This window comes from Leptonychotes weddellii, chromosome 10, assembly GCF_054177405.1.
Source record: "Leptonychotes weddellii isolate Sample4059 chromosome 10, ASM5417740v2, whole genome shotgun sequence".
NCBI classification, from domain to species: domain Eukaryota; kingdom Metazoa; phylum Chordata; class Mammalia; order Carnivora; family Phocidae; genus Leptonychotes; species Leptonychotes weddellii.
In genome coordinates, this window is record NC_138378.1 from 116293460 (window position 1) to 116317029 (window position 23570).

At 43.1% G+C, this 23570-nt stretch overlaps 2 protein-coding genes and 1 non-coding gene across 4 annotated transcripts in view; 1 reads left to right on the forward strand and 2 right to left on the reverse strand.

Annotated features, from left to right (window-relative positions):
- ATP6V1C2 (ATPase H+ transporting V1 subunit C2) overlaps positions 1 to 17157 on the reverse strand; it is a 76458-nt gene extending 59301 nt beyond the window's left edge. The window contains exons 1-3 of the mRNA XM_081797200.1: positions 17079 to 17157; positions 13548 to 13693; positions 11713 to 11840 (exon numbers count right to left, since the gene is read on the reverse strand). The gene's annotated coding sequence lies outside the window, so the exon portion shown is untranslated. The remainder of the gene's footprint in view (positions 1 to 11712; positions 11841 to 13547; positions 13694 to 17078) is intronic.
- Positions 17158 to 17200: 43 nt separating this feature from the next.
- The window catches only part of NOL10 (nucleolar protein 10), an 85793-nt gene continuing 79423 nt past the window's right edge, over positions 17201 to 23570 (forward strand). For both annotated transcript variants that reach the window (XM_081797197.1, XM_081797198.1), the window contains exons 1-3: positions 17201 to 17370; positions 19584 to 19629; positions 21925 to 22023. In XM_081797197.1, coding sequence (XP_081653323.1) covers positions 17305 to 17370; positions 19584 to 19629; positions 21925 to 22023 — 211 coding nt within the window. In that variant the 5' untranslated portion in view covers positions 17201 to 17304. The remainder of the gene's footprint in view (positions 17371 to 19583; positions 19630 to 21924; positions 22024 to 23570) is intronic.
- Positions 20421 to 20570, reverse strand: LOC115945040 (U12 minor spliceosomal RNA). The gene has a single exon (XR_004079528.1). It is a non-coding gene; the product is annotated as a U12 minor spliceosomal RNA (small nuclear RNA).

Below are 23570 nucleotides of genomic sequence, written 5' to 3' on the forward strand. Positions count from 1 at the left end.
AGAAGCGATGATTTACCAGTAGCACTGAGAGCATCATCCAGATCTTGATTTCTAAATACCGTTATCCACTAAAAGGAACCAGGGAACCAGGGAGAAATGGGTAGTTCCAGAACTGGAATAGGGCACGGTAAAGGGACATAATGTCTTCTTACTTACTTACTCTTGAACTGTTCAAAATAATAATAATGTATATATTACATATATAGATATATGTATCTCTTTTTATATAGTCTCATCATATATCTATATCTATGGAAATTCCTTGTGCTATTCTTGCTACTTTTCTGTCATTTTGAAATTATATTAAAATGAAAAGAAAATCTCCCTTCACAGGCCTGCAGGAAGTGGAAGTGAGGCGAGAGGTCCTGTTTCCCACCTCCACTCACAGCCTGGCCCCACTCTTGGCCTTGAGGTCACTATAGCTCTATCCCTGTTCACTCAGTCACCACAGGAAGCCACAGCCCCCCCTTCCCCCCGCCATCACCATTTCCATCTCACCCCTTCTTCTGTCCATCTTCCTATCCCTCCTCAAGCCCTCAGCCCCAGTACCTGTGCTCTCTGTAACTCACAACCCTCATCGGCAAACCCCTGGTGTTCCAACTTCTTTCAGTCTCCCTCATCTTTTTGTGCTGACCTCAACCTGGCTTCCCCTGAGGCCACGATTTTCCTCAGAGCCCTCTCTCAAGTTGAGGCTGTTTTTGCCCCCATACCTACTAGCACTAGGTCTCCAGTGGGAAGTACCCTCCTCGCTCCTTCTTGCCACTTTCAGGTTCTTCTTCCTCCAACCGCCCTCACGCCTCTCCCTAGCTTTGAATCTCCGCCTGTCTCATCTGATGGAACTTCTTTGCGTCCAGTGGAAAGGAAACATTTTCTAACTGTGCTGCAGTTAGACTGGCTGCCCTATGTGGCAGCCTCTAGACTTGTGTCTATGGGGCACTTGTGGCTAGTGACCCTAAGGAGTGGAATTTTACATTTCATTTAATTTGTATTAATTTAAATTTGAATAGTCACACATGGAGGGTGGCTGCCATACTGGACAGTGCAGCTTAGACATACTACCCACTTCCGCTTAGGATGGTGCTCTACAGACCCCCAAAGCACTCCCTCTTATTCCTCAAAGAGATTAGTTCCTCATTCTTTCTCTTAATGCTTGGTGATGGCACCATATACTGAAATGATTCTGGCCACACCCTGGTCTCTTACTTTTTTGAACCCTTCTCCTTCAGGGATGGTGCCCATCTGCCTTTTATTCCTGCGGTCTTAGCCTTTATCATTACCACCGACTGGGACCCCTCACTGGTCTCAATACCCTGAGTCTGCTCTCCGACCACTGTCAAATCCAAAGATAAAGGGACTGATCTTCCTCTATTGCCCAAAGAGAACGAGACCTTCCCTGCCTCCCTTTCCCTTTAATAGAGAATTTGCTGGAGAAAAGTATGTTTGTAAACCCTACCTCTCCTTTTGACATGTATATAAATCTTTTTTTAAAGCTACAGAAGCCTCTGGCCAACAGTGCAACCCAGAGAGGTCTTCCTTAAGGCCTCGGGAGCCACTTCTTTGAAATGTAAACATCAAGGACCAAACCTTCCTGTTACTGCTTGTCATAGAAATATGAAAAGTTTCTTTTTTTTTCTTTCTTTGGATAAAGGCAGTTAGCCAACACAGATGGCTACCTTAGTTACCAGGTGGATTATTTTTCCCCCAACAACACCCCCTTATTTTCCTAGTACCCTACCTGTCCATCCCCCTGGGACCAAAATCCATCGGTCCTATCATTGTCCATCATCCTGTCATGCCTGCACTTCCTTCCTTAAACTTTCCGGTCCATATTGTATCTACTCTCTTGCCCACCCTCTCAGCTCTCTTGACCCTTACTTGCTTTGTTTACTTGATGGCCAAAAAAAATCCAACCCTGGGAAAATCCACCTCTAGGCCTGCACTGTGTCTGCCTCATGCAGCCAGCTGTAAGTAGCTGGAGGAAAACACAGGACACTGATTGGTCTTGGAGGAAACAGAGAATATGTCACGCCGAGATATATGCCACTGGTCATAGATGTCAAGTGAAACTGTAGGGGAGGAAAAATTCTCCTCCACCCTATTTGGATCTCTGGCTGGACCTAAGAATTAAATTGGCATAAGACAGATTAATGGGAGAAAAGCACAGAATTTTTATTAGATTTTTACATGTACATAGGAGCCTTCACAAGACAATGAAGACCGGAAGACCAGACCAGAGCAGGAAGGTTTTATTCTCTTAGGCAGAAGAATAATCAATTTGTGAATTGATCAGACAAAGGGGTTTGGACTAGGTGTAGTAGGTGGTGAAGAAGTAAGTAGGAAGATAAAGGTTAGTTTAAGTAGGCTTGTTTGTACAGATTTCTTGGCTCCACATTCCCCTACAGTTTCCCTTGACATTTATGACCAGGACCATACATTGTGCCCTTGATACTGTCTGGCAATGTACTATATTTCCCTAATCCATTTTGTCTCCCAATCTTCCGGACAATTATTTCAAACTCTCCTCTCTCCTTGTATGTTCAATTTCTCTTCTCCCACCTCTGACCTCAGCAGAGAACTTTGGTAACTCCCTGAGAAAAAGAAAACAGTCAAAAGAGAACCTCCACAAGCTCCCATCAGCATCTATAAAAATTAAGTCAAAATGGATCACAGACCTAAATGAATGAACTGAAGCTATAAAATCTTTAGAGGAAAACAGCAGTAAATCTTTGTGATCTTGGGTTAAGAAAAACTTTCTTAGATATGACACCAAGATCACAAGTAACAAAAGAAAAAGAAATTGAATAAAAACAAAAATAAAAAATAAATAACTTCTGTGCTTCAAAAGGACATTATTAGAAAATGGAAAGACAACCCACAGAATGACAGAAAATATTTGCAGATCATATGCCCGATAAGGAACTTGTATCTAGAATTTATAAAGAACTCTCATGAACTCAATAATGAAAAGGCAACCCAGTTAAAAATGGGCAATGGATCTGAATAGGCAGTCTCCAAAGACGATACATAGAAGGCCAGTAAGCATATGAAAAGGTACTCAATATCATCCATCATTAGAGAAATAAAAAAAATCACTATGAGATACCACTTCATACACACTAAGATGGCTATTTTTTTTTTTTTTAAGATTTATTTATTTGTCAGAGAGAGAGAGACAGAACACAAGCAGGGGGAGAGGCAGGCAGAGGGAGAAGCAGGCTCCCCGACGAGCAAGGAGCCTGATGTGGGACTCGATCCCAGGACCTGGGATCATGACCTGAGCCGAAGGCAGCCGCTTAACCGACTGAGCCACCCAGGCGTCCCAAGATGGCTATTTTTTTTAAAGAAAGAAAACAATGGAGTGCCTGGGTTGCTCAGTTGGTTAAGCATCTGACTCTTGATTTCAGCTCAGGTCATGATCTCAGGGTCTAGAGATCGAGCCCTGCGTCGGGCTCTGCACTGAGCATGGACCCTGCTTGAGATTTTTCTCTCTCCCTCTCCATTTGCCCCTCCCCCCTCTTTCAAAAGAAATAAATAAAATTTGAAAGAAAGAAAGAAAAGGAAAGAAAGGGGGCGCCTGGGTGGCTCAGTTGGTTGGGCGACTGCCTTCGGCTCAGGTCATGATCCTGGAGTCCCGGGATCGAGTTCCGCATCAGGCTCCCTGCTCGGCGGGGAGTCTGCTTCTCCCTCTGACCCTCCCCCCTCTCATGTGCTCTCTCTCATTCTCTCTCTCTCAAATAAATAAAATCTTTAAAAAAAAAAAAAGAAAAGGAAAGAAAGGAAGGAAGGAAAGAAGGAAGGAAGGAAGAAAACAAGTGTTGGCAAGGATATAGATGGGTTGGAACCCTCATACACTGCTGGGGGGAACATGAAATGGTGCAGCCACTTTGGAAAACAGTTGGGCAATTCCTTAAATGTTACCTAGTCACCAGATGGCTCAGTGATTCCACTCCTAGGTACATAACAAAGAAATGAAAACAATGTCCACAGAAAAACATGGACTCATGTGTTAATAACAGTATTATTCATAGTAGCCAAAAAGTGAAAACAACCCAAACGTCCATCAGCTGGTGAAGAGATAAATAACTTGTGGTATGTCCATGTGGTGGAATATTACTGGACAGTGACAAGGAATGGGGTGCTGAAGCAGGCTTCGCTATGGATAAACCTTGAAAACACAATGCTAGGTAAACGAAGCCCATCACAAAAGACCGTGTATTATTTGATTCCCTTTATATAAAATATCTAGACTAGGCCAGTCCACTGAGGCAGAAAGTAGATTAGTAGTTGCCTAGAGTTGGGGGAGAGGTTGGGTAAAAATGGAATGTGACTATCAATGGATATGGAATTTGCTTCTGGGGTCATGAAAAGGTAAACCAATTGTGGTGATGACCGCACAACTCTATGAATATACTGAAAAATATATGGTATGTGAATTATATTTCAATAAAGCCACTTAAAAAAGGAAAGCACCTGCAGATACCACGTACTAAAAAAGTCGCCTAAAAACAAACAAGTCTGCTCAAGCATGACCTGCCTGTGAAACCCTTCCAGTTCCTTGTTTGGATTTCTACACCTCCTGGCATCTCCCATCCCTCTCTTCACGGCATGCAGTGCGTGAGGCTGTGGTCCTTGGTCATCCATCTGCCCCCGCGGTTGGGCCGTGAGCCAGCAGAGGCCATGAATCACTCACTCTTCCCTGCATCGCCAACACCCCACACAGTGCCTGGCACAAAGTAGGTTGCCAGGAAATGTTTGTTTAATAAGTGGATTCTCATAATGATCTTGAAAAGTATTATATTTAATAAGTATACCAATCAAATATTTAATTATTCGATAAACATATATTGTCCATTGCCGTGAATAACATATCCTTGATTCATAAACTGCTGATAAACATTGCCGAAACTATGAATCTAAGACCCAGGCTGCGCCCCATAACTTCAGAGGTCAGGAATGTCAGTCTCTGAACACTCGACCTCTATCTTGATCGAAACCCTGCACAGCCAACATTTTTGAGGATCAAGCCACTGTGTAGGTGGCTGGAGTGACAGGCCTTGCCCTAAACCCCACTGCGGTCAGCTCTGGGGATGATCCAGGTCCTCTTGATCTGAATCATCTCTGTGCCAATGGACTGGACACAGTGTCCCACATGGACTGGGTCCTCAGGAAGGCTCGTGCTATGGGTTATTCACCTGGGTTCCTGGGGAGACCAGCAGGCCAGTGGGAGAAAGTCTGTAGGCGGGTGAGCGTGGGTGACAACAGGGGAGGAAGTAGCCGATCCTGTCATCCTTGTCCCTTCGCCCCAGCACCTTGGGAGGTTCCCTACGGTGCAGATGAGGCTCCTGCCCAACACTTAAAGAGGTTGTAAAGATCCCTTTTAGAACCACCGGAGGCACCTGTGAACGTTTGTGCTGCTACGCACGACCTCTCCCCATGCATTTTTCGGCAGGAGTGACACACCGACACATCGATGAAATAAAATAGAATGAACTAACATGCCATCTTTTTGAAATACATCATTGTTTTTAAGGTGTGTTCATTTGAAAAATGAGCGCCACGATCAGGGAATTTTGAATGGGAATGTTATAAAGGAACAATGGTTCTCCACGACCAGGGAAGAGCAGCACAAAATTCCCACAAGTCTCTGCTTTATGGAAGTCTGCAGAACCTGTGGACAAAGTGAAGCAGTTCACATATACTGACTTACAGAGTGGGGCTTTCGAGGTGTTAGTAAAACCAGGGGTGAAATCTCTAGGCAAAGCCTTCGTGGTCCAGCTGGGTATGAGCCTGAACTCTGTGTCTTGTGTCCATGGGTTTGAAGAGGCTGTTGGGGACCCTCATTTCTTTGACTAGCCCATCCTACCCTGCAAACTTCCTGGTCATCCCCACTTTCCCCCACCCTGCTCTCCTCTCTCTGTTCTTTCCAGAACACTCTGTGTCCTCCCTCTTGTCCTGAAGCCTCAGGGATCCTGGGAGCCATCTTCCAAGGCAAGCTGCCCAGCTGCATGTCAGCCTTCTTCTGCTTCCCACTGGGACCCTCCCATGAGGACAGCTGTAGGGACCGTGCTGTCACACCAGATGCCTCCAAGAGGGTGACTGTGGAGACCCCCTCCCCGCCGAGGCTCCTGACATCCAGCTGACCACCACCCTCTGCCCCTCCTAGGAAGGGACAAAAGAAAGGAGAGACATGTGTCCCTGATGATAGGTCCTCAGAGACGACAAGACCTATCAGGGAAAGACCCGTGGCTGCCTGCTTCACTGCAGGGTGAAGCTAATCAGCAGTATTTCCTGAATGAAAGAAAGAAAGAGAGAGAGAGAGAGAGAGGAAGAAAGAAAGAAAGAGAGAAAGGGAGAAAGAAAGAAAGAAAGAAAGAAAGAAAGAAAGAAAGAAAGAAAGAAAGAGAAAGAAAGAAAGAAAGGGAGAAAGAAAGAAAGAAAGAAAGAAAGAAAGAAAGAAAGAAAGAAAGAAAGAAAGAAAGAAAGAAAGAAACGTGATGAGTGATGAGTGAGTGAAATGCCATCATCTGAGCCTGGCTTGAGCGTCCGCATAGACAACATCCAGCCCCGGCCTGTAAGCTCCCAGCGCTCCTCCACTCTGAGGAGCTTCCCTTTTTGTCTTTCAGCTCCCACCCCTGAGGCCACACCCTGCGCCTCATCATCACCCGAAACTGCTGCGCCTCTGAAAGCTTAGCTGTCACCAGCCCCCTCAGCACAGCCCGCTGTCCTCCCTGCCCTCCCACCTAACTCCCACCGCATGGCGCACAGCGCATGCACACACGTGCTCATGTGCACACATGCGTGCATGCACGCACATACACACATGTGCACAGGCATGCACACATGCACAAGCACACAGAGGCGCTCATGCACGCATGCACGCTCACACACACACACACACATGCACATGCGCACACGCACACACAAGCCCACCTCTGCCGCCTCAAGTTCTGTCACCTCCCCCTGGTCTTGCTTCTTTCCCTGCCAGGACTGACTGTCTGAACTTCCATCTCATTTGCACCCTTGTTCTCTCGCGCTCTTTATATATACTAGATACCAGTCCTTTTTGGTATATGTGTTGTGACTATTTTCTCCCAGTTTGAATTTTGCTTATTCATTTTCACTATGTTTCTTGATGATCAGAAGTTTCTAATTTTGATGACGTCTAACTTGTCAATTTTTCTTTTGTGATTACAGATTGTGTGTGTGTGTGTGTGTGTGTGTGTAGCCTAAGAAGACTACACTCTATCCCTCAAGTCACAAGATATTCTCCTGTGTTTTTTTTTTTAATTTTTTAATTTTTATTTTTTTAAAGATTTTATTTATTTATTTGACAGAGAGACAGCGAGAGAGGGAACACAAGCAGGGGGAGTGGGAGGGGGAGAAGCAGGCTTCCCGCCGAGCAGGGAGCCCGATGCGGGGCTCGATCCCAGGACCCTGAGATCATGACCTGAGCCGAAGGCAGTCGCTTAACCAACTGAGCCACCCAGGCGCCCCACCTGTGTTTCCTTTTTAAAGTCTTAATGGTTTAACTTTGATGTTTAGATCTATGATCTATTTTGAATTCATATTTTTTTGTATGGTGTGAAGTAGGACTCGAGGTCCATTTTCCCCCGTCTGGAGATCCAGTTACTCCAACACCGTTTGTTGACAAGAATTACCTCTCCTCACTGGATTGCTTTGGTGCCATTGTTGAAAATCAGGTAATTACATATTAGGGTTTATTAGTGGGCTTTTTATTCTCTTCTATGATCTGTTTGCTGACTCTTACTCTAGAAGCTATCTTGATTACCATAGCTTTATGGTATGTCTTAAAATCAGTAGTGTAAGTCCTCTAACTTTTTTTTCCAAAAGTGTTTTGGAAAAAAACTTTGTATTTCTACACATTTTCAGCTTGTCAATTTCTACAAAAAAAAAAAAAGCTCACTGGGATTTTGATTAGAATTGCCTTGAATCTGGAGATTAATGTGATGAGAATAGACGTCTTAACAATAAATCTCATCTTGAATTATTTATTTATCTCTCGCACCCCTCCCTAACCTGCTCTTACACTATCATGCCTGCCCCTGAAACTGGGAGGCACCCTGAATGTGGCCCTCTCCCTTAGCTTTAACAACAATCACAGGCCTACCGATTTTTCTCCCTAAATGTATGCTGAATCCATTCTTACCTTTCCCTACTACTACTTTGCAGAATGCAGGCCTTCCTCCTCACTCACTTAGAGAATCGCAATCACTGTTTACCTAACTGCACTCTGCAAAGCTAGCTTGCGCAGCAGCCTCCGAGACGCTCTTTTGCGGATCCAATCATGCCACTCTGGCTCGAAGCTCATTAGCTCCAGGACGAAGTCCCAGCTGCCTTAACTTGAAATGCACCATGCTCCTGATCTAGCTCTTTCCCACCTTTTCAGCTGCCTTTCCTGATATCCCCTGTACCTTCCGCTTTCTGAAAACCTCCCCATCCCCCAAATGAGTTAGGGGACCCTCCTTGATGTGCCCATTATGCCCTGTACATAAGAAAGGGTATCTAATGTGGGGCACTTGTTCAAAAATTAAGAATTTCATGATGGTGACAGCAGAGTGTTAAGCCAAGTATAAAGCTTTTCTGAGCACAGGGTCCTGTGTAACTGCATGGGTCCTTTGCACATCTCGTACTTGTAACTGTGTCTGTTTCCTGTACAGCAGGAAGCCCTAGAGCTCTGGAAGGCCCAGGCAAGTCATCCAGAAAATGAGTTGCTTTTTCCTAAAATCAGTGGCTTTTGTCTTTTGGTATAATCTGATCATTTTAAATGCTCTTCAAAGGCAGAACATTGTATTTAGTATTGTAGTCCAGTTACTCGGTCCTCAAAATTAAGTCAACGAATACCTATGCATAAGACCCACTGAGATCAGAACATTGTGAGCTCTGACGGAATGAATTTGCTTGTGGCCACAGTGTCAGCCAGCAATCCATCATAAGGAGAGGTCGTGATAGGATTTCAGGCACAGAAATCACCCGTTGGTATTCTGTAAGTATAATTAGTCTGTGTTCATTCTCCATACATTAAACACTCCAAATATCCCCTTCCAAATAGGCTGGAAATGCATGCACATTCGTATTTGCTATTCTTTATACAAAATGTAAGTGATTGAGGAGGAAATGTCTACTGAGGTAGCATCTCACTGTCTGGGGCTGGGTGTGGGGTGATGACTGTGGTCTGGTTTGGGGCACGGTCCTAGTGAAGGTGTTTGCGGTCAAGTGTAAGAAGTCTTCCAGTCTGTTTTACTGCTCAGCTGCCCCGGTTTGATTTCTCCCTCTCCGGGATTCCTTAGCAGTGTGGGCTTTTATTCCTAACACGTACAAGGCCTGGCAGCAGGTCCAATAAATGTTTGGCTGATGAATGCGTGAGAAGGGGGAGGGAGAAAGAGGAAAGAAACAGGGGCAGACTTCAGGGCAGGATTCTATTATCTTGTGGAAATAAGATAACTTCCTTCCCACCCCCATCACCTAAATCCGACAAGCAAACAAAACAAACTGACTTAATCTAAAGTCCAGCTTAGCTTTGTTCTTAGTGTAGGTAATGTATTATTCTGGTTCACTGAAGACCATTAAATGCCCGTATTAATAATATTAATGAAAACAATAATAAATTTATATCAATAACGTTTATGAAATGTTATTTTTTTAATAACATGCATATAGCTTTAATCATTTTTTAATTTGGTTATTCATTTATTCATTCAACAGACATTGAGTGCCTATTATGTGTCATAACTAGGGAATAAATTTCCATGATCAAACATTCTATAGTGTATTTTACCATTGGACATTTGTGGATTTAAACATAAAAAAAAACTGGGCGCCTGGGTGGCTCAGTTGGTTAAGCTCTGACTCTTGTTTTCAGCTCAGGTCATGATCTCCTGGGTTGTAGGATTGAGCACCATGTGGGGCTCCACACTCAGCAAGCAGTTTGCTTGGGATTCTCTTTCTTCTTCTCCCTCTGCCCCTCTCCCTGCTCTCTCTCTCTCTCAAAATTAATCAGTCTTAAAAAAAAAAATAAAAAAGTGAATCTTTCTAACAGTGAAAAAGTTAACTGTATATTCCTTTTTCTTTCCTATCCAAGCCACATGAAATGGCCTAATGGCATAACATTAGGTCATATAAAAATAAAGAGCAGCACCAATGTGCATATGCATCCTTGAAAATGGAACCATTATCTAGTATACCCTCTGAAATCTGTATGCCAATTCAGCTCATGGAGAAAGTAATAGATATGACTAATTTTGGTATCATAATGTCATCTACAGAGCATTTTCTTATGTTTAATTTCACTTGAACCCTGCCTCCTAGAAGCTTACAACCTAAAGCAGACATATTGACAAATGTCTGAACTGTGCCTGGCATGCGGTAATAACTCAATAAATACTTGTGGAACAAATGTATGAGTGAGTATGGTTATAGTACATGTGATCAAGGGTAAAGAAGGATTAAGATAATACAAAAATACAAAAAATTTACAGTAAGTCCTGAAGGCATCTCAATTTAATTCAAACGTGGTGTTTGCACATAGTAGCAGATGAATACAGTTTGGTGTGCTTAACCAAACTGAATGTGTCAAATCCTGGCTGTTTGCCAGGACTCTATTGCATGGAGGGAGGAGTGACTGTCTTTCCCTCGGCTGGACAGACAGCTTGTGCTGGATGGTGGTATTAATGGCAGTGATGAGGACTATCCAGGTGTGGTCAGCAGTGATCTAAAATGACCCGATGACCATCACCTCTCCGTGATTCCTTCCCCTGTGCATATGACTGGATATTATCTTATGTTACACTGCAGAAGAGATTTTTGCGGGTGCGATTAAGGTTATTAATCAGTTGATCTTGCAATAGGACCTAACTTGCTCACACAAGCCCTTTAGAAGAAGAGTTTTCTCTGTTGGACACAGAGGAGGAGATCAGAGAGACCCACTCTGAGTGGCCTGAAAGAATGCAAGCGTCGATATCATGAGCTGCCAATGGGGGTCATGGGGGACGGACCTGAGACCAGCCTCTGGGAGCTCAGAGTGGCTCCCAGCTGACAGCCAGCAAGGAAAACAAGGGATCTCAGTCCTTCAACTGCAGAAGAATGAATTCTGCTGACAAGAATGAGCTTGGAAGCTGATTTTTTCCCCAGAGCCTCCAGACCAGAACTCAGCCTGGCCACCACCTTTGTTTCTGCCTTAATCTAAGTCCAGCCATTCCATGCCAGACTTCTGACCTACAGAACTGTGGAGCCAATGTTTGTGTGGTTTTAAGACACTCAGTTTGTGGTAGTTTGTTATAGAGCAAGAGAAAACTAATGGCATTTTTAAGATAGGGGAATTTGCTCCACGGGTTATGGGCAAACCTGAGTGATGATGCAGAGAAGCAGGGAGATGGGCAAGCGTGGAATCCCGGGCTCCCGGGTGGGGAAGGCCTCGGCTAGGAGGAGGAGGGGGCTGCTCGCTGTCACTCAGGCAGGGTCTGCATCCTGTCTCTCTCATGCAACCTGGGGCAAATTTGTTTTTCTTTTAAAACTTTCAAACCTACAGAAAAGTTGAAAAAACAGTGTTTTCAACATCTCACATACCCCTTTACATAAATGGAGCAATTATTAACATCTTTTGCAATATTGGAAAATTAATCCTGCCTCCTCCATAGGTCTCAGTGAAGCTTAAAGAGAGGAGACTTGTATAAAGCATTAAATTAGAATGCTTACCGTCCACGCAGTGAAGTTGGTGATTTTATTCTTATTAATTCCGGCACCATACACTTAGCAGCATCTACACAGGGCGAGACACTTCCAATTCATCAGAAATCTGATGTTCTATCTTGCAGTTTAGGAATCTATGGAGATGTGGATTAGTCAATAAAAAATTACAAATTCTTCAACCTTAAGTAATGATCATTCAGGTAAGGGGAAAAGAAATCTCACTCTCAGTATTGGCTTAGCTTATTTTTTAAAAAACATTTCACTCCGAAATAATTTTAGATGTACAGAAAAGTTGTAAATACACCAAAGAGCGTTCCCATATGCCTTTCATCCAGCTCTCTCTACTCTTACCATCTTCCACAACCATGGCATATTTATCAAAACTAAGAAGTTAACACTCGTGCAATACTATTAACTAAACTACTGATTTTCTTCAGATTTTCTGAATTCTTCCCTTAATGTCCTCTTTCTGTTCCAGGATCCAACACAGGACACTGCATTGCAGCTAGGACTTACTTTTTTTTTAAATGTTTGACTTGAAGATATATAAATACAAACCCAGCTATAAGTTTATTGTGGTTTTAGCTCTTGTGTTACTATACACCAAAGTAAACCTATGCGTTATTTTCAAGCAAAATGTTAAAAGTTCAAACCAATGTAATTCAAATTAATTTAATATGATGATTGAGACTGTTTTGATGAAAACCATTTGCCACTTTGCTAAAGGAATACAGCACCTCATGAATTCTTTTGCATTCCCTGCCCCCTCCTTGATCAAGCTGATGTGATTCTTCCCATTGCTGTTCTCTATTTGATGAACCGTAAAACCTTCTTTTACACAGTGGGCCATGACATCACTGGACTTTCACTTGACTCAAACTTGTCCCTATCACATTACTTCATACCATCCTCCTCTCCTTCTAATCACTGAGCCAGGACAATGAAAGTAGTGACACATGGCACCAGTGAACTGTAAATGAAATGCAAACCCGGCATTGACACTGAACTTCTTTCAGAAGATGGCCAACCAGATAATCAGAGATGTTTACATCAATTGTTGAAAAGACTATCACTGAAATAAAAAAAAAAAAACAACCTAAAGGTTTTTTTGAGAATACAGCTGTAAATCCCTGCTTAAGAAACACTGCAATGAGATTATATACAATGTTTGATGAGAAATTAGATACTTTAAGACTTCCGGGAGATGGAGAAGGATGAATGGGAGTGACCAAGGTTTGCCAAGAGAGGGAGTTGAAAGGGGTCAGAAGAGCAGGTGTGGCGGCATGAAGAGGTGAGAGAGGGTCTTGTATTTTTCAAGCTGTAGGTAATTCAGCCTGGAGAGTCTAGGGGGTGAGGGTCAGGGTGGGAGAGGATTGGGGGAGGGGCAGCATCAGATACTGAGACTAGAAGGCCAGAAAGGCCAGCAAAAGTGGGCAGATGTGTTCTTCCAGGTTTGGGGAAAACTATAGAGCTTTGAATTGGAATGTGATGTGATCAGATTTTCCCATTAGAGAGGATTTTTGTCTCCTGTGGGAAACAGACACCAGAGAAAAGGATTACAATGGGTCAGGTGAGAGAGGATGAAGGTTTGAACTCCTGTGGCAGTGGGAACAGAGAAGAATGAATCTGACATCTGAAAAGTAGAATCAGAAGGATTTGGAGATCAATTGGCCTTGGAGGGAGAGAACTGAGAGAGGCATTTTGGATAATACTTGAAAGTTTCTGAAATGGCAACTCAGAACATTTAAGTTATTTGGAGCCTAAATTTAGTCTTTTCTTAAACAGTTTTAACTATTTTTGTTCCCAGGACTAAATAATAGCAAGTAATGCATAGTGCTCACCATGTCAGGCACTGTTCCGAGTGCTCCATCTCTACTGTATTTTATTGAATCTAAAAGCCCAAGGGGGAACCTGGCTGGCTAGTTGGTAGAGCATGTGACTCTTGATCCCAGGGTTGTGAGTTTGAGCCCCACGTTGGGCATGGAACCTATTTAAAAATAAATAAATAAATAAATAAATAAATAAATAAATAAATGCAAGCCCATTAACTGTAAGATGCACCATTACATCAAGTACCACTAGAGGAAAAATCTGTCAACTAAGCACGCGTGACACACAAGACACACTGTCATTTCAGGGGTGTTAAAAATAGATGCTTGGACTCACTGATTTATGGCATATGCTCATTTTATCTTTACAACAGCCCTCTGAAGTATGTACTCATATTATCCTCATTTTTCAAATGAGGAAACAGAGGCAGGGAGAGATTGGAGTTAACTCACTGTATCTAGGCTCTCTCTGGGTAGCCAGTGGTAGAATCAGGATTTGGCCCCAGGCAATCTAGCTCTGGAGTCTGTTCTCCTAGCTCCAAGAATAGGCATCTAATAAGCACTACATTCAAAGTTCAGTATGATCTCAGAACTGTTTGTGTTATACACGATACTCGAAACACTGGAGAAACTGCACCGTGCTTTGCAGTTCTTTTTTTTTAATTTTTTAAAAGATTTTTATTTATTTATTTGACAGAGAGAGAGAGAGAGAACAAGCAAGAGGAGCGGAAGAGGGAGAAGCAGACTCCCTGCTGAGCATTGAGCGTGACGCAGGGCTCAATCCCAGGACTCTGGGACCATGACCTGAGCAGAAGGCAGACGTTTAACCAATAGAACCACCCAGGCGCCCCGCTTTGCAGTTCTGTCCTCAGTGGAAAGTAACCCTAGAGAGCAGCAGTAGGTCAAACCCTCAGGCCAGTGACTGTGGGGAGGGAGCTGTCTTGGCACTAAGGAACCAAGAACACCTTGTTTTATCTCGCAGAAAACACTGTGTTCCCTTGTTTGTGGTTTCTGGGTCAAAGCTCTGACATTTCTTGTTGGAGACATAAGATGTAGAAATGGACATGTTTGAAACAATAATCATCTGGCATAGAGATATGCTGGTTTTTTTTTTTTTAAGATTTTATTTATTTAGGGCGCCTGGGTGGCTCAGATGGTTAAGCGTCTGCCTTCGGCTCAGGTCATGATCCCAGGGTCCTGGGATGGAGTCCCACATCGGGCTCCTGGCTCAGCGGGGAGCCTGCTTCTCCCTCTGACCCTCTCCCCTCTCATGCTGTTTCCCTCTCGCTCGCTCTCTAAAAAATAAATAAAATCTTTAAAAAAAAAAGATTTTATTTATTTATTTGACAGAGAGAGACACAGCAAGAGGGGGAACACAAGCTGGGGGAGTGGGAGAGGGAGAAGCAGGCTCCCCGCAGAGCAGGGAGTCCGACGCGGAACTTGATCCCAGGACACTGGGATCATGACCCGAGCCGAAGGCAGACACTTAGCCACTGAGCCACCCAGGCGCCACGATATATGCTGTTTTTAATATTACCAAAGGCCACACTGTGTGGTTCAAAGAATTAGGACTTTGGGTCAGGATGAGCAGTGATAAATTAATCGATTCATTTTTATTAAGAAATACTTACTGAAAGTGTGCTACATACTAGGCATTGGGTTGGCCCAGGGAACCCAGAGATGAATTAAGGTCCAGTGCTAAGGCCTCGACACAGGGTTTGGAAAAAAAAAAAAAGAAAAGAAAAAAGAAGGCCCAGAGTTGCCACGGAGTCTAGATGGAGGGGGTGGTCAGACAAGTGCATTACACATTTTCCTATAGTAATAAAAATGAGGGAGGAAGAAGATAAAAGGAGACTGTCCCAAGTTTAATAAGGGAAGACGTTTTATGGGCTCTTGAAAAACGACATTTTAGTTAGCCTTGAGAGGTCGTGGTGACTTAAGGAAACCAGAGCACCTGAAGGAAACCTCCAAGCCTAGGCTTCCAGGACAGCATTACATCCAAGTTCATTATTATTGTCCTTGTAGGGTGTATTAGATTACCGTGTCTGTTGCTAACAAAAATCTACCAAGAAGGTATAATTGCCATAAGGTACTTATACAGTACAGTGAAAGCATAAGAGAATGAACAAGATATTCAAAAGGTGAGTTTTGAGGCACTGGTGGAATCTGGATATAAGGAGAAAGGGAGGGCATTCCAGAATCCAGATTAGCATGAGCAAAGACAAAAACCAAAATAGTGAAACCAGTGCTAATGAATGAGAAGGCAAATTTAGGGGTTGGTGGGAGACAGGATTGAATAAAGTGAAATGGCCTATGGCCCTTAATTACCAAAATTTGTAGGATGGGGCTGCCTGGGTGGCTCAGTCGGCTAAGCATCTGCTTTGACTCAGTTCCTGATGTCAGGGTCCTGGGATCAAGCCCTGCCTCAGGCTCCCCGCTCAGCAGGGACTCTGCTTGTCCCTCTGCCACTCCCCTCACCCCCGCTTGTGCTCTTTCTCAAATAAATAAATGAAATCTTTAAAAAAATTAGTAGGATAGGTCTATATATCTTCTATCTAACACAGAGTACTTAATAAGTGACAGATACTATTGTGTTTTATAATCAATGGGCTTTTACATTTGTGGAAATAAAAGTATCACTTGTATAAAATTATTTAAGATTTCTTGGAAATCATCCTGCACATTTTGGAAAATAAATGTTTTCATTTTTATGACTTGCTTAAAAGGTCTATTTTATTATTGCTATGAAGCCCATGATCTTTCCACTGTGGCACACTGCCTCCCCAAGGAGGATGACAGTCCTGCATACTTCCTCAAAGAAACGCTCAAGCAGAAAGTAGAATCTGGACCGGAACTCTGAGGAGAGTTACAACAAAAAGAAAATTGCTAAGCCCAAAAGTCCTCACCCTACCATAAACTAATATAGTCTTGCTCAAAATGACCCACCTCAGTTACATGTAAGGGACGTGGTACTATGTTACAATTTCAAAGGGACCCGTTTGACTGCTGTTAACCTACACTTTCCCCTTAACTTTTCATCTAAGCCAAAAATTCTCCAGTCCTCACATCTAGTAAAGGCTGTTCTCTATGTAACTGGACAATCAACAGAGTCTGCGAACTTTCTGGAAACGATGTAGTGAGGGGCTGCGTCTGTCGTAACTGTCATACACCCGTCTCAAAAGACATCAATTTCAAAGAACTTCTCCCTTGATCTCCCCTCCTTTTACCACTTTCCTTAGTATGCCTTTTCTTTTCTTTCCCTCCTTAGTGGATGAATGTCAAACAAATCCAGACGAAAGTAACATTTTTAATACACTAGCTTTAAAAAGCATTTATTTGTGATGTATTGTTGCTGAAACACTGGAAAGAAAAGAATACAAGTCCACTCTGATTCCCCTGACCCAGCCCCCAAGGCCTCCGGTCGCCTGGCCAGCACCGCCTGCCCCAGTCGGGACCGCGACACCTCGGCCAGGACAGCGACCCTAGGGGCTTCCTAACGTTCGGGGTGTGGATGGGAGAGAGAGAGCGGCTCCGGACCCTCACCGTGTCGGGGTCGCCTCGCCAGAGCCCCACTCGCTTCCCTGCTCGCCTCGCCACTTCCCTCTTCCGGAAACTGGGGCTGTCCGGCGCGGGGAATGCGTCATCAGCCGGCGCCCGCGCCGCACGCCGCACAGTCGCGCCGGAGACACGCTTAGATTCTGATGCTCGCGTGCGGCGCGGGGAGAGGGGCCCGGGGAGGAACGCGGGTCGCCGCCGCTCTGCCCTGGCCATGCAGGTGTCCAGCCTCAACGAGGTGAAGATTTACAGTCTCAGCTGCGGCAAGTCGCTGCCCGAGGTGAGGCACTTCGCGGTCCCCCTCCTGATAAGGCAGCCGCCCCTCTCCTCGGCCCTGGCCTCTGTGTCAGCCTCGCCCTGGCCAGCCCCTGGCTCGGGGATGCCCGGAGGCGAGGGACGGTGCCCAGGGGGAGCTGGTCGGTGCTGGTAGATGAGGACGCTGCTGTCCCCGCGCCAGAAGCTGGGCCGAGGGTGATCAGGGTCGGTAAGCTTTGCTGGAACTTTTGTCAAGTTCTCTAGAACAGAGGACGCGTCCCTTTGGGCTTCTAGGGATGTTCCCAGCTTCTGCCGCACAGAGGAGGAAAGCGTGGACAGATTGGTTACAGACACTTCTGCCCCATCCATCAGCTGTTTGTTGGATGCCTATTGTATGCCAAGTTCTAGAGATACAGCAGTGAGCAAGAAAATGCATCTGCAGAATTTACGGTGTAGAGGGCAGTATTTCTGAACCTTGCTGACCTTAACTTGATTTCATCCAGTCTTAGGACCTCAGAGTTGGAAGGGGTTGGGAAAATAGTGATTTATTTACAGTCTTCTCATATTTAAAATGTGTAATAGATCCAGTCATGGGAAGGGTGGCTTATCCAAGCTCAATCAAATCAAGCCCTTGATTTGGTTTTTTATTTCTTATAAGTCTTGGTCAAGCCTCTGTCCAAGCACTTCCAGTGAGAGGGAGCTCATTTCCATTTTTAGATTACTGGTTAGATATTGGTTTTAAAACTTGTCATTTTATAGCATCCTGGTGTTGGTTTGACTCTTGCCCTTAGAAATTAGAATAAATGGGGCGCCTGGGTGGCTCAGTTGGTTAAGCGACTGCCTTCGGCTCAGGTCATGATCCTGGAGTCCCTGGATCGAGTCCCGCATCGGGCTCCCTGCTCGACAGGGAGTCTGCTTCTCCCGCTGACCCTCCCGCCTCTCATGTGCTCTCTCTCATTCTCTCTCTCTCAAATAAATAAATAAAATCTTTAAAAAAGAAAAAAAAGAAATTAGAATAAATGTAGGTCTTCCCCGTGTCTGCCCCTGAAAGATTTGGAGTCAGTGATTAGATTCTTCCTTTTCAGAATTCAGGCTAGATAATTCCTCATCTCCCAGTTACTCTTCACACAGCATGATCTTTCTCATTTTGTTCATTCTACACATTTGTTAAGAAGTAACTGCGTGCTTGCAGCCCCGTTCTGAGATTGGGATGTACACGTCAGATAAGGTTCCCTGTTGGGAAAAAGGATGAGTGAACAAACGAGAAGACAACTTCAGATAATGATAAGTGCTCTGAGTGATGTGTGACTAGAAGAGTGCGTTGTGGCTAAAGTGGTCAGAGAAAAGTGTTTTGGATAACGCCTTCAGGGAAGGCCTCTCTACAAGAGGTGGTAGGAGCAGAAGCTTGGATAATGGAAAGGAGCCGGTCATGTGAAGATGGGGGAAGAGTTTTCAGTGCTGAGAGAACAGAAGGTGTAAGTGTTTCCAGGTAGGAGTGCACTTGGCATGTTGGAGAAACAGAAGAGGCACAGGTTTGACTGTGGTATGCTGAGGGGAGAAAGTGGGGGTGGGTAAGGCTGGAGAGGTGGGCCTTGAAGGCTCAGGTAGGAGGTTAGAATATTATCGTTAGTGCTTCTGGAAGCCATTGCTGGGCTTTAATCTGGGCTGCTGTGTGCAAACGACTGTAGCTGGGGAGAGGGTGGGTGGGGATGAGGTAGATAGACCACCTGAGAGACTTGGGCTTTGGAATTACGCTGCCTGCTACACTGAGAAACATTAATTTCAGAATAAAATCTGTCGATGAATATGACTTAAAAATGCCTTCACTTTTAAGTCATATTCACTTCTTCATTATCAAGCATCAGTTGTTTGGTTAGTTAATGATCTAGTTTTGTTCTTTGTAAAAAAATATGTTACTTATTAATATTTTACTTCAATAAATAAAGTTACTCCATATATTAGTTGTAACCCATAATATTTGAGGCTATTGCCTTCTGGATGAATTCGTTTTCTTTTGTGTAAAACATAGTAGTTCTAAAATTGATTGTCTAATATATGTAAATATATACCAGAAAAAATCCAGAGGATATGTTAACAGGGTTGGGATTACAGAATATTTTCACTTCCTATGTTAATATATTCCTATAAGGTTTTGATTTTTTAATATGAGCATTTTTGTAAGCTTTAGAAAAACAAAGTAAATATAATTTGAAATAAAGTCCCTTCATTTTCTTTAAGTGGCTTTCTGACAGAAAGAAGAGAGCACTACAGAAGAAAGATGTCGGTGAGTATTATTTTTTCCCCCACTTTGGCTACATTCATGATCCATGTTACAGTGCTTTTACACATTTCTTGTTATATTTAAGTGGAGGTTTACAAAAATAGTACGGTTAATACAGTGGAAAATATACTTTTTGCCCTTTTCCTTACTAAGAAACTTTTTGTTGTGGTTGATATGTTCCTGGTGAGTGTGAGGTTTAATTCGACCTACTTAAAAGCTGATTAGTTAGCCTGTTACTATTTCATGCATAATAGCAGAGGACGTGACTCCTGGGATGGAGGTGAGGACTCCATTACTCAATGTGACACAGCAGGTGGTCTGAGTGTCAGCATATTGCTGTCAGTTTTCCTTGCCCTGAGTTCCCCAGGGGCACTCAGCAGGGTCCCCATGGCTGCTGGGCACACGGCGGGGGGCTTGTGTTGCAGCTGAGGAACACCGAGCTTAGGAAGTCCACTGCTCTTATAGCAAACAGGAAGCAAGCCTGCTCTTTGTCCAGAGGAGACATGTTACCTTACCTGTCAAGGTTCTCAGCTCTACAAATAACCCTGAGAAATGGCTCAGGTAAAGGCATGGCCAGGGCGTTGCGGTCTTGCCGTACCTAGCAAGATGTACAGGAATGCAAGAGACCTAAGGAGGATGGTCTCTCCTAGCTGTACCATAACTGCTTTGTTCTCCATTGTATCCAAATCTTTTTCCTAAAAGATCATTGCAGAAGATTTTGATTTTTTTAATTTATGGTGACCAGGAAAAATAAAAGATCGATTCTTTTTCTTTTTTTTTTTTTTTAAGGGGGACAGGCAGATCGTGACTCCCAGGCATCCTGCAAAGTAGGCCGGTCACCTTATGGGCAGCCTATACCTGCTTAAAAATTGATCTCACATTAACAGTGAGGTTTTGGGTGTCACACTGAATTGTTACTTTCCTTACTCATAAATTTAAGGCATCGATCAGTTTGTTTTTTGTTTTTTGTTTTTTTTTTAACAAATTTTCACTAAATTTTCTCCATCACAGCTTGTCATAGTGAAAGATGATTTATCTTTCCATATATGTTGTTTAATTCATCTCTAAAAATCAAAGACTAAGATGTTGAAGGCGTTTCTTCTGGGTATGAGAGAAATGCCCCAAGGCAAGCGTCTTGGAAGAGAAGGCTTTGTATAGATAGTACTGAGGTTAGATGAGAAAACTTTGAATCAAAGGAAAACAAGAACTGCTGCCTTAGTAATGTTCACTGATTCGGATTTCTTCTGATTCCCCCATCCACTTCAGCATCCTAGCGCGTAGGAAAGCAGATCTGGATTACTTAGAGGAAAAAACTGTTCGTCAGCTCTTTCTCTCAGCCCATCTCAAAACTATCGTGTGTCTTCCATATCGAGTGGGCCATTCCTACTCTGTTTGAGTCTTATATTTGGGTTTAATTTAATAAACAAGGCAGTAATGTGCCATACAGTCATAAACGGACCTTGCGGTAGACCCATTGTTAAGATAACAACCGGCAAGAATCCACACATTCATATAGAAGCGAACCAGGTTTTTTGAGAGTCAGTTTTGATCCAGAGAGATTGCTCTAAATCTTACTCTAGCCTGGGTCCTCTTGGCTCAGAGCTCTGGTGGCAGCAGAGGCAAAAGTCAGCTTGGTAGCAGTTTCTTATATAAACTTAAGATTTTGAGGATTTTAAGCTTGTTATTATTTAGGAGGAAAAAAATGATAAGATTTTTGTCTTAGCCATGACTGAGTAGTGATAGCATAGCAGTGTAATGTTTGACTTTTCCCCCTTTATCCAGGTCTTGAAAGTGGATGTTTGTACACAATTGTGAACATTTTTCTTTCCAAGTAGTGATACTTTTTTCTTTTTTTTTTTTTATTCTTATGTTAATCCCCATACATTACATCATTAGTTCTAGATGAAGATTCATTGTTTGTGCATAACACCCAGTGCTCCATGCAGAACGTGCCCTCCTCAATACCCACCACCAGGCCAACCCATCCTCCCACCCCCCTCCCCTCTAGAACCCCCAGCCTGTTTTTCAGAGTCCATCGTCTCTCCTGGTTCGTCTTACTTTTTTCTTTTTAAAAAGTAAAAATAAAATACTAATGTATAAAATAAAAAACTAATGTATGAGCTAAGAAAAAACCTCCCTGTGTGATGGGTGGGGCTGTATGGATGTGCTTTCCCAAGGCTTGGAAGCACCGGGACATTGTTGACCTGTTCGCAGTGACTGCTCTGTGTGCTTTGTCTTTTTAGGAAATAAAATAAGCACTTGGTAGTTAAATCCGTTTCTTGTTTCCTCTCTTCATAGATGTCCGCAGGAGAATTGAACTTATTCAGGATTTTGAAATGCCTACTGTTTGCACCACTATTAAGGTGTCAAAAGATGGACAGTATATCTTAGCAACTGGTAAGCATCTTTTTGGTTAATGATTTCCATACATTTCATAGCAGGAAGTGCTAGGATGGGAAAGGTCACTTTTTTTTATTACCTTAACATTTTACTATAAAAAATTTCAAACCTACAGAAAAACTGAAAAAATTGTACAATGAACATCCTTTTGCCCACCACCTAGATTCTCAGTAGTATTTTCCTTGGTCATATCTGTCCATCCATCAGTCCAGCCTGTTTTTTGATACATTTCAGAGCAGGTAGCAGATATCAGTGTACTTTTCCCATAAATACCTTGGCGTGTATACTGTTATCCAGAGTTCAGTTTTATTCGTGATTTTGCCTTTAGGTGAATTTACATACAGTGAAATGCACAGATCTTTTGGAGTTTTGACAGATGCATACACCTGTGTAGGCCAAACGCCAGTCAAGATCAGAACATTCCTTTCACCTAGAAATGTCTTTCATGCCCCTCACAGTCAACCCTGCTCCCACCTACGCACAGGCAACCATTGCTCTGTGAGTTTGTTTGGGTTTTTTTTGTACCTGTGACAAGTTTAGCCTGTTTTGGAACTTTATGTAAATGCAGTCATACACTATGGATTCTCTTTATGTGAGACTTATTTTCTTAGGATTTTAAGATTCATACATGTTGTTATGTGTGTCTGTAGTTTTTTATTACCAAGTAGTATTTCCTTATAAGAATATACTCGAGTTTATTTATCCATTCTCCATTTGATAGACGCCTGGACTGTTTTCATTTTTGGCTGTTATTGATAAAGCACAATGAACAATCTTTTACAGGCTTGTTTTAAGGACATTGCTGTGTCGTAGGGTAGGTGTCTGTTTAGTTTCAAAGGAAGCTGCCAGACTTTTTCCAGAGTGGTCGGATCATTTTACACTCCTACCAATAATGAATGAGAGTTCCAGGAAGGGTCACTTTTAACATAATTTTCCGTATAATGGACTAATATTTTTTATGTTACTAAGATTTTGTATTAGAAGTGGTCATCAGTTGCAAAAAGCCATGAAATATATGGAACTTTTAATGTGTTATAATTTAGAAGAGCATAACCCATTATGTGGTTTGGCTGAGATTTTGGTACATATATCCTGTGTATTGTCCACATACGTCTTTTTTATTTTGCTGGCTTAACATTATCCATCTATATCCCTTTTCCAAACACTTTCTTATTTGACAGAACTTTTATGCATCCACATGCCAGTCTCTTTTGTTTTGTGTTAATGGTTGTCTCAGTACTAACACTATCCACATTTTTTAGCCACCAGTTCATATGTAAGAACTATATATGCTGTATATAGTTGTTGTTGTTGTTGTTGTTTAAGATTCTGTTTATTTATTTGACGGAGAGATAGCGAGAGCAGGAACAGAAGCAGGGGGAGTGGGAGAGGGAGCAGCAGGCTTCCCGCCGAGCAGGGAGCCCGACGCAGGGCTCGATCCCAGGACCCTGGGATCATGATCTGAGCCAAAGCCAGATGCTTAATGACTGAGCCACCCAGGCGCCCCTCTTTTTTTTTTTTTTTTTTTAAAGATTTTATTTATT